At 42.2% G+C, this 11,249-nt stretch overlaps 2 protein-coding genes across 3 annotated transcripts; one reads left to right on the forward strand and one right to left on the reverse strand.

Moving 5' to 3' along the window:
• Positions 1-603: 603 nt before the first annotated feature.
• Positions 604-5,273, forward strand: atp6ap1b (ATPase H+ transporting accessory protein 1b). Of its 2 annotated transcripts, none has more exons than XM_088367653.1 (10): positions 604-766; positions 1,338-1,461; positions 2,305-2,379; positions 2,454-2,647; positions 2,734-2,771; positions 3,158-3,243; positions 3,314-3,543; positions 3,629-3,664; positions 3,821-4,058; positions 4,574-5,273. In XM_088367653.1, exons 1-10 carry the CDS (start codon positions 642-644, stop codon positions 4,784-4,786), a joined length of 1,359 nt encoding a protein of 452 aa, XP_088223779.1. In that variant the 5' UTR covers positions 604-641; the 3' UTR covers positions 4,787-5,273. The 2 variants fall into 2 exon arrangements, with proteins under 2 accessions (XP_088223779.1, XP_088223781.1); XM_088367655.1 differs by having other exon boundaries at positions 1,341-1,461.
• A 1,461-nt stretch (positions 5,274-6,734) lies between these two features.
• On the reverse strand, positions 6,735-10,202 carry taf8 (TAF8 RNA polymerase II, TATA box binding protein (TBP)-associated factor). Its single transcript, XM_088369852.1, has 8 exons — positions 10,016-10,202; positions 9,285-9,444; positions 9,068-9,166; positions 8,929-8,991; positions 8,711-8,835; positions 8,244-8,391; positions 7,840-7,982; positions 6,735-7,330 (listed from the first exon to the last, which is right to left on the reverse strand). The coding sequence occupies exons 1-8, from the start codon at positions 10,061-10,063 to the stop codon at positions 7,190-7,192; spliced, it is 927 nt and encodes a 308-aa protein (XP_088225978.1). The 5' UTR covers positions 10,064-10,202; the 3' UTR covers positions 6,735-7,189.
• Between the last annotated feature and the right edge of the window lie 1,047 nt (positions 10,203-11,249).

The raw sequence follows: 11,249 nt of genomic DNA on the forward strand, positions 1-11,249 counted from the left end.
CCCCTGGCATAAATTGTACTTTTTGTTCCTTGTTGTATACTAACTATACGTATCTGTATACTTGTTCTTTATCTCTACAAAAAGTAATAAAAGATCAAAATGAAAAAGTGGAACTCGCTCTCTGTATTTGTATTAAGTATGACTGCCACAAAAAAAAAAAACAGGGGACAAAAAAAAGATAAAAAATAGATGGATGGAGTTTCATTATAACATAGCTCCACGTTTGATTGCCGTAGTTTATCACGTTATGAACAAGTATTACGCTATAAAATTAAGTTGAACTTGTTTGTATAAAAACCCTTTTACTTATAAAATAAGAAAAAAAACCCTCATGTTTACAACAATTTAATCGTAAAATGTCCCTCATAATATTCTTTTTCTACTTTTTTCCCGTTCTTGATTTTTTTTCATATAATTTATTTTGTTTTATTATTTTCACAGAATTACAATTTTTTTCCACAGTTAATGATAATCCTGTCACTCCACTGTTATCCACTGTACTCCACAGACAGACAGACAGACAGACAGACAGACAGACAGAGCGGCAGTGAGCGCATGCGCAGAAGCTCGCACCATCTTGGTCACATGACAGTCAGCTGTTTGGTGTCACGTGCCGGTAAGTTTTGGTACAACTTGTAAAGATGGCAGCAGGCTGGCCGTGCTACCGTCGAGCGCGGCCAATGTTTTTACTTTGTGTTCTTTTGGCCTCTTTTGGAGCGGCGGATTCGACTGCCCAAGTACCGCTTCTCATTTGGTCCTCACACGGGTAATATGTCACGTATTCCCTCATTTAGTCGTCAAATGAACGTCGCTGTGTAGCATGCTAACGCTAACGCCCGTTGCTAAATTACTTTTTCCTCTTAGATCTTTGAATAAGAGCAAGCGAACAAAACTCGGGCAAACTTTTCGCTTCCTATGTCGAAAAGCGACTATTCAAATGCTATACAATTTTCATTTGAGATTACTGGCGTTTATACCAGCTGATTGAGAAGAAGGCGAGGTACTTTAATACTAGTCACCGACTCGTCAGCCTATCACTGTGTAAGTGCATAATAGTTACAAGAACGAGTTAGTTTTCTCCGGGTACTCCTTTTTCCTCCCCCATTTCAAAGATATGAAACGTGTTGCAGTCGTATAATTCTAAATGAGTGATTATTTGCTAAAAAGCAATACATTTAAACGTTTATAACATTACATATCTTGTCTTTATAGTGTATTCAGTTAAATACAGGTTGATTTCCAGAAATTCCCTGAAAGTTGCAACTCTGATCATGACTACTTCTTTGGTGTCTGCTTCCAGTCATTGAATGAGTTGATGTTTCTCTTTTGCTTTCCAGCAGTTTGCCACACGTGGCCTCATCTTCAGCAGGCCAGGTCACATCCTCCCAGCAGCTAGCCTCCTACCTCGGCTCCGCCTTTGGTTCCGGTGTCCACACCGTGCTGCTCTTCCTGCAAGATAAGGTCGGTGAGGTGACATGTTAGATAAATGGGGAGGCTCGTGGGGAGGGGGAGAGTACGGCACCACGTGATGCTGCGCTTCATTGTTCTCATTGTAGTGTGACATTGAGTTGGAGGCTTACTTCCTCTTTGGAAATTCCTCCACAAACAATTCCACTATGTGTTCTGGGGGAAGGTGTTTCCGTTGATCTATTACTGTAGCTCATCTACAATTACCACGCAGTTCCTAAGTCAGAAGATGACATACAGGGGCGTTAAAAGTAAACGTTGTAAACATCAGACAAACATTGCTCAAGTAAATGTGAACTCCAGTTTTTAAAATGATGTTTTTATTGATGTAGGTGAAAGAAAAATATACTTTTCAAAGCTATCTGTCTGGACAAAATACATGCCCGCTAAACTTGAAAGGGAAGTCAACCCAGAAAATGTTCTTTGCAATATTATATTGTATGTGCCCCCACTAGTCTAAACACAGCATATTGTTTTGCTTCTGTAGAATTTGAGTTAAGCAAAAAAATTCAACCTTTTTTATCCATCACAGGGGGTGGCCATCTTGCCACTTTTGCTGTCGACTGAAAATTACATCACATAGGTCTCAAGTCACAACCAATCACAGCTCAGCTTTTCAAAACTGGTGAGCCATGATTGGTTGTGACCTTTGTTGTGAATATTAGCACAACACATGTAACACCATACTGTCTGTATTGGCAGAGTAAAATGAGACATCTTTCATCATGAATAAAGAACACCGCTTAGCACAATAGAAATAAACAGAGTGGTTCAAAAATAATTCACAGTGTGCAATCTGATTCATCTTTATTTAAATGTTTTTCTGTGTTTGTACAGTTGAGCAAGGATGACTTCACAGTGTTCGCCGGCGTGTTTGGAAACAAGCAGGATGGCGCCTTTCAGAATCTGGAGGTACCTTTTCCATTCACCTGTGTGTTCAGGCAGTGCATCGTTTGGCCAGTTGTTACTCGCCGCTTTGTGTCCAGGTGCTGCTACGGTCATCTGCATCTTCGGTGACGTTTCCCGCTGTGGCGTGGTCGCCCTCCACATCTACGTCAACACTGCTGGAGGAGCTTCTGGGCGTCTCGCCAGTGCTGGTGAATGAGGACAACTTGTCGCAGGTGGACCTGGATGCATCTGTCAACAATCTGCTCATCATCAATCTGCCTTATTGCACAAGGTCAAGTGACACCGGATGAAAACGCTTTTTCATTTGTAGCAATATGATCCATTACATTAAGAATGTAATTATTTTTTACCATGCAGCTTGCAGAAGTCTTGCCAGGAAGTGCTGCGTGACAACGGTAAGATTGATTGCAATTTGCCTGACTGATATCCGTTGGTTATTATGCCCCAGAATTATTTTAGCAACATGATTAACTGATTGTTAAAATAAAGATTTTGGTTGGAACATCACCTTCCATGTGAGTACAGCTCACCAACAATTTTGAAAATCACTCACCCCGAAGCTACATGCATGCACAAAATTGTTGGTGCCCCTCGTTTCAAGAAAAATTATTATTACCATTATTAGTAATAATACCACTTATTATATCTATTAATATAATAATATCATCAATATACATTATTATAATAATCCAATTACAACCCCGATGAGGAAAAGCACTACAGAATTTGAACGAATACCTTCTCAAATTCCTTCAACAATGAATCGCTCATGTCTTTTCAGATGCGATGATTGCCAAGGTTGTGAGGACGATGGATGACGTCAATGTGCCTTACACAGCGGTGTATACGGGAGCCCAACCATCACGAGTGAGGAAACAAGGCCCTCGATGAACGCATGGCGCCAACAGTCTTTATTTCAGCTGACTTTATTTTTCAGGTAATTTCCTCGCCCTCTGTGAAGCGTCCTGCCATTGGTCGCTCACTGCTCCAAGCCGCTGTCCCCGATGTCAAACCGCCCATCGTGTTCAACAATGAGTCTGGCAACCCCTGCATCGTGCTGTGGGCTCAGAACCTCACCATCCGTGTCTCACCCACCGAGGGGTGGATCGACCTCGCCAACAACACGGCATCCTTGGCGGGCTCCATGTGCAATGCCAGCAACTCCTTGTGAGAGGCGTTGTTTGGATTTTTGGACTACCAATGTTTTTTGTGTCACTGAAATGTGTGCATTTTTTTTTTTTTTTTAATTCAGGCTTGTGCTCAGCTACCCATCAGGCTTCAACCTGAGGTAAGGAATTCAAGGCCAAAGCACAGGTATTGAAGTCAAATTTTGCAAGGAACTCACTTGCCTGTAAGGAATTGATAGGCAAATAGTCAAAGCCATTGAGTGATTATGGTGATCATTCGCCCTGACTCAGCACGTTTCTTCCATGTGGCTTTGCAGCTTTGCCATGAGTCAGCGCTTCTATCCAGTGTCAGCCAGGAACTGGTTCACCCTGGACTGGGTGCGGCTACAGTCCAACAACGGGACGGCAACCTTCATGGGGACCCGCGCCCTCTCGGCGCCCGCCGAGTATTCCTTCCGGTGCGGCATGCTCAGCAGTTTCCGCAATCCTCTACTCGTGCCTAACTCAACAGAAGAAAGTGTGGCCGACTGGAGGTTCAATTTCATTGACTTCCAGGTAATTTCCTCGCATGCTCAACAGGGCTCACATTGAGAGGGGGGGGAATCATTATTTGGCTGACTTTTCAGGATATCCAAGGTATTTTCCTCATTCCAAAACTTCCCACTTTTCCCATAATTCCGAATCCCCCCAACAATAATCCCACTTAACACAGTAAAATACCCTCCTCCTTCCACATTTCTTGACTACTTCCAATTACAAATCGTTCATTTAGTGAAGAATATAGTACATCCTCAAAATACATTGATTACCTTCCTCTAATCTCCACAAGAAAATTTACAATGGAATTTTCATATTTCTCTCCTCATTCCACATTTGACCGATTCAAATTTTATATTCAAATTCATATTTCACTCTTCTGTCCACATTTCTTGACCAGTTGGAACCATTCCTACGTTAACATTTTAACAGTTCAATTAATTCCACTACCTTTCAGTTGAGCTTCAGCTTTCCGATTCTGTTGCTACTGAATTGCAACTGACTAAATTGATGGATTTCCTTCCGCTTTGCAGATTCAGGGTTTCAGCTTGGTCAACGGAACGAATTTCTCTTATGCGAGCGACTGCGCAGGCTTCTTCACGCCAGGAATTTGGATGGGGCTGCTGACGTCGCTGATCCTGCTAACCATCTTCGTTTACGGGCTGCACATGATCATGCAGCTCAACACCATGGACCGATTCGATGACCCCAAAGGGCCGTCTATTTCTGTGCCTCAGTCGGAGTGACAGTATTCGAGCCCTTCTCTCTGAGCTCCGTTTTAAGACGCTGTTATTCCCGAAGTGCCAAAACCATCAGGTTGAGTCACCCTTTTAGTGTATATCTAGTTTAGCTTGATTGTGTGTGCGTGTCTCAAAGGTTTACCACAATAGCCAGAGATAGAATGCCTTTTTTGCATCTGATTGTGTGCTTGATGCTAAAAAGAATGTTTCAGACCTGTGATCATTTTTTTCTATTTTAATTTGACACACCATTTTTATTTTAAAGGGTGTATGCAGTGTTGTATAGAAGTCGACTTCTCCTGAATCATTCCTTTACGTTCAAGTCATGTTCAAATTGTGCCACTACTGCTCTCGAACCTTATTTATTTCTACAAAGGAGGCCTTCAAAGTTTGATTCAGGATCCTTACACTATGCAATAAGTGAGTGTTTTTAAACTTGAACATGTTTCTTTTGCCATCTGATGCAATCCAAAATAAAATGTAAATTTTGTCATTTCTGCCTGATTAACAAGTAGTTTGGCAACTTATGCTGCACTTGTAGTCTTTTTCAATTAGCCCGATGACATTTATGAATCTTGAGTATTTTTTCTGAATGCAGACGAAATTTGCAGAAGCACCATGTCGCCCAACTGTAATTAAACCAAGGCTCCACCAAAAAAAGGTGATGGGGTATTTTTGTGGTCTCGTTGGTATTTGAACTGAGGTCGCTGGGGCGAGAGTGCAGAGCACTAACCACCATACTATGGAACCCTTGCTTGTGTGACATGGAACACTATATGGTTTAATGGAGCAGCTCGCAAATAGACAAACCAGCTCTGTTATACTCGTGATGTGCATTCCAGTTCGTTTAAGTGAACTGAATCTTTAAAATCAGTTCACTCAAAAGATTCGTTCAAACAAATCGTTTAACAAATCGTACCCTCCACACACACACATACTGATCTTTTTTTTTTTTTTTTTTTTTTTTAAATACTCAAAAATCATGGTCAAAGCATCACAGAAAGTGACGTCACACGGACACTCCATTAGGTACACTGCCATTTTCAAGCGTACCTAATAACAGGCCACTTTATTAGGGAAATATGGTGTCACAGGTGTCAAGCTCTAGTCCTCGGGGCCGCGTTCCAACACGTTTTCCAAGAGTCCCTCGTTAAGCGCAGGTGCGTGAAAACTTTTAGCTTCTTTCACGTTCAAAAGGAGCTAAAAGTTTTCACGCACCTGCACTTAACGAGGGAATCACACGGACACTCCATTAGGTACACTGCCATTTTCAAGTGTAGCTAATAACAGGCCACTTTATTAGGGAAATATCATGGTCAAAGGTCACAGGTGTCAAGCTCTAGTCCTCGGGGCCGCGTTCCAACACGTTTTCCAAGAGTCCCTCGTTAAGCGCAGGTGCGTGAAAACTTTTAGCTTCTTTCACATTCAAAAGGAGCTAAAAGTTTTCACGCAGGTGCGCTTAACGAGGGAATCACACGGACACTCCATTAGGTACACCGCCATTTTCAAGCGTACCTAATAACAGGCCACTTTATTAGGGAAAAATCATGGTCAAAGGTAAAATGAAAGTGCCACACCCGCCCTCACCCCCACTTTCTGATTGGCTGTTTGATCTGTGACGTCATTCGGACATTCTATTAGGTACACCTAATAGGTTCGTTCGTGAATATTCACAAGTGAGTGACAGACAGCGTTGCTGTTATGCCAGCCGACACTCATTATGCCAACATTGATGTTTTAATTTTGTATTTGTTTGATTGTAATTGATGGTGTTATTATACTGAATGTGTTTGTGTTTGAATAAAAGGTAGAAAAAAAATCCGTTATACCGACATTTGTTATTTTGCTCATATAACAACGTAAAACACATACATATTGTCATATAAAGCAGTTAACTCAATGTCTGATTTTTTTTTTAATTGGCGAACATAAAAACAAGGACTAAAAAACCAGACAAGTTTTAACATAAATGTTTATTAAAATAATAATTATTATAATAATAATAAAAGTAAATTTCAAACCAGCAATCTAATGTGAAATTGCAGTAGATATATTGGATAACAGTATTTAGGCGTATATATATGCATACACGCCATCATACTTTTAATTGGGAACACAAAGTCATAGACATGCTAAGGACTGATTTGGAACCAATAAAAACAACCACTACCCAGGTTAACAAAAAACTCACTGTGGCACCCGTTTTGATGAATTCACTATAAAAGGGATACAAAAAGGAAAATATGCATTTATTCACAAAAAAATCTGTGATACCAAATGACAAAGAGATGCCTTTCAATGAGTGCTTCAAGAACTGAAGAAAAAAATAAGATGGAATCAAACAGTGTTCTTTTGAGTAGACCAATCCAGGTTACCATGACAACTCATAAGGATAGTCCAACAGTTTGTTCATTTCTTCCTCCTCACTTTGGGCTTCTTGACGGGTCGCAAGTACGGGTTGTCGATCACGTTGTCCTCGTTGCCCTTGGTGGAGGGAATAGCGCCGCCTGGAGGAAGCATGGTGTTCTCTTTGTCCACCACCGTGTCATCCTGCCAAAGCAGCACAATTTGGAGATATTTCTTGCCTAGTTTCATTCATTCAAGAGGAATACAAGAATGCTTTTAGCTGCTGCGGTTTCTTCTCATCTGTGACCAATACAAAAAACAAGGACGGTCATACACGCCAACACAAGCGTGCAAATGTCCAGCCTCAAGAATGTTTTGAGTTCTAGCACGTGGACCTTATAGAATTCTGAGGTTTAACTTTGTGGAGTCCAGCATAATTTACCCTGCCCCCAACTTGAGAACAACCTTCATTTGTATAAGCAGTGCTTCAGCACAATTGCACAATTATCAAAATAATGATTGATTCTAGAATTGATTAGTTGTTGATGAATCAATTAATCACTACACCCTGTTGTATGAATGTTTTGAGCATCTGCAACAGTTTTGTTTTTATTTTGTAAGACGTTGCTCGTTTCGAATTTGAGCTACAAGGCTTCCCATCACAATGGCCTAATTACAAAAAGTTTGTCTTGTTTTGAATAGCGGCAGCTTACACTCAAGATGTTCCCAGCAGCATTCTCGCCATCCGTCTGGTCGTCCTGCTCTGACGAGTCCGCTTCCTCCAGAGTCTGCAGCTCCAGTTCGGAAGGCAGGAGGGCACTGAGGTAAGGGACGGCACTTGGCTGCGCTGCGATCACTAGCCGCAACACAAAATGTGACACACTGAAACGTGACAAACACATTCATCCGTTCATTGCAACGTTTCCATCGCCTTGACACCCTGATACTGACACTTTTGAATCAGAAAATTCTACTTATCTGCTGTTAAGACCTTTGAAAGTTTGACACGATTAAGGCCTTGTTTTTGGACTTTTGGATTCAGTGACTCCTCCTCGAGGGAGGAGCTACCATGTGAACAGGGGAGCATACAGGTTGTAATAAAAAAAAAACGACTTACATGGGAAAGAGGTGATGTCGTCTTTGAAGAGGCTCTGCGTTTTGCTGGTCTTGGCCATGAAGCGGGTGAGCGCTCGCTCCACATCCCGCCTCTGAGTCGCTGCTTTCTCACGCACCACCTGGTAGTCTGAAACTGGTTCCCGAAATGTCTGCGCAGAGGGCAATGACTGACTGTGTCAAGGTCAAGAAGCTCCAACTGGACACTGCATGCAATACAGCAACTTTTCTACGTTTGGGCGATACAGCCTACAAATAACACCGTTATTAAATGATGGCTCTTTTTTTTACAAGAAATCAATTCCTAATTTAATCAATTTACTATCCTTTGCTTGTATGAAAAAAATATTAGCTTTGTAGCATAAATGCCCAAGTCTTATTTAACTTGTCATAAATCCTATTAAAAAATAAAAACATTGTGTCAAATAAAAAATGTGTTTTTTCTTTGTGGGGATGTGATTTTTGACTCACGGGGGTTTTGATGTAGGTGTGTGGGTCAGGGAACTCGGGATAGTGGCTGGGGATGTGAGGCGGGTGCATGCGCTTCTGTCCAGCCGACAGCGCTTTGGGTGTCATCGGGTGGTTGGTGACTGGAGCTGAAAGTCAACAAACGCGGCACATTTCACGCAACCTGTTCAAGTCAATGCAAGTTGTTCAAGTCAACGGATGATGAGGGGGAGGATTCTCACGTGCGGTGATGACCATCCTCTGGGAGCGCTTGGCGTATGCGGGCAGCGTCTCAACATTGAATCCTGAAGGGAAACAAACACGGCCGACTTATGTTTATCCTTCCATATGTGCATGAATACTATGCGTCGTGTGACTCACCCATTTCAATAAGCGTCACTACAGTGTCCGAGAGAGTCGGGACGCTTCTGGCTGTGTGCTCACAATACGACTTACCACAGCGCCCAATTTCTGTTATATCTGAGGAAAAGAGAAAAACGAGTTGTGTTATTTACTCTACAACCAAAAAGATTTACCTATCTAGCTTTTCAAATAGCAAAAGGCTAAGAACTGGAGTGACTTTCTGATGGGGACGTACAACTCTGCATCATCTCGGTGAGTGTTTCCACGGCTGCTTTTTCGGCACAGTCGAACCCGCACTCTGTCAGAAGAGCGCTCACCACCACCTGGAGGGTCCGCCGTCGAGCCATATGATAGTTCTCCACCGGGCTGCTGGTAGCTTTATTGCCAACTGCACGCTGGGAAGCCACAGCAAATACATTCACTGATAGACTAATGTAGACAACACTTGCTTTATTCTTCTTCATTAAACACGTGGTAATGAAATGAGTATAATAACTAAGCATAACTAAATAACCACTTCGATGTCATGCATCACGCAAAACACAATGACTAACCTTCGTAAGTTGTTATTTTTTATGCATAAGTGCACGGATCAAAGCGTAGACGTAACAAGACATTAAGGAAAGACGAGATATTAACCTAACACTTTTGTACGGCATTCATGCAAAAGTGTAACTTGAGCCTGGATTTACAGAGTGGTAAGGAATAGATATTAAAGATCACTCAGATGTTTTTGCTAATTCCATGACGTATGCGCTCTTTGATATTAATGTTTAGGAAAAAGGCCCAAGAATGTGCCCTATTCTACACATTGATTTGGGAAATTCGACTACAAACCACGTCAAAATGCACATTTAATTGAGCACAACTTAACAGTAAATGCCAATTAATCACACGTGAATATCGAAGGATAGCTTAGCCCGCAAACTAGCTAATCTGTTGCTCGCGCATTTGAGTTCTTCTCACCCCGCCAGCAGCCAGCGATGCTCCCGTTGCCACCGCAGGATCCGCCATCACACGTTCCAACAACCACCGCACGTTTTTCACTCATTCATACGGAGGACAAGTTGATTTTGACACTGTGGAGGCTCAGCTACAACCGCGGAGTCTCCATTAGTAAACAAGACTCTGCGCGCATGTTCATGACGTCACTTCCGCCAACGACAACAATCAATTTTTTGACGAGGCTGAGCTCGCTAGGGCCACCAGTGTTTAAAAATATAATTACATCTATTTCGAGACAGCATTGATTCACTCATGCCCCATGTGGTCTTCTTTATCCAAATTTGGATACTTAAGTACCATCTGAAAAATATATACATGACTCTCCAAATTTAGGGCAGCAGTTTTAAAGAGGATGTCAACCCTAAAATTTGCTTTACAATAATATGTTGTTTGTGCCCCCACCCTTCTAAACACAGTATTCCAGTTAATATATTGTGTGTGGAATGTTATCGAGTTAAGCAGCAAAATTCACCCATTTTTATCCATCGGCCGTTTTTCTACTTGCTGTTGACTGAAAATGACATCAAAGTTGCCACGTCACAACCAATCACATCTCCACATTTGTTCTTAGTTTCCTGGTAACACTGCCATGAAGGACAAAGAATCTGACAGAACACCCATAAGTGACTTTATTTGGTGAACAAACATGGCCAATCGCTGGATAGACGTACGCTGACTTTCTTAGAGTGACCATTGCCAGATGTTTGGACTGCAAAGCAGCGTAGTGTGGGAACTGGTGGACACCCGTTTCTTGGTCTTTAAGAGAACTTCCACTGTTTCTTCTCCTCCAGTGCCCAGCTGCTCTGGGACCGGCACAAAGGCCATCTCCAGTAGCCCTCCTAGCACCCCTAGCACCACCAGAGCTGAGCCCAGCACGTAGATCTTCAGAAAACCCAGTCCGGGACTCTGGTGCAGCATCTCCTTGGAGACCAGGATCATATCATCTCTCAACTGCATGTATTTTCTAGGGCTAATACCGTGATACCGATACTGATATTATTATAAGTCAATAAATCAAACATGATTCATCAAGTATTGTTCATCACATAGAATTGCGAGGAGGTACTTACAGTGAATCGCCCTTGCTGTGGTTGCATTGTTGCGGGTTGGGCCTGATCAGACATCCGCAGGCACACTCAATGGCTGGTCTTGTGCTTTATATACAAGAGGAGAATCGGCCGACTCCTACCGGGGC

Source organism: Syngnathus floridae, chromosome 2 (genome assembly GCF_059516105.1).
Source record: "Syngnathus floridae isolate MCC-2025c chromosome 2, RoL_Sflo_1.0, whole genome shotgun sequence".
Taxonomy (NCBI): Eukaryota; Metazoa; Chordata; class Actinopteri; order Syngnathiformes; family Syngnathidae; genus Syngnathus; species Syngnathus floridae.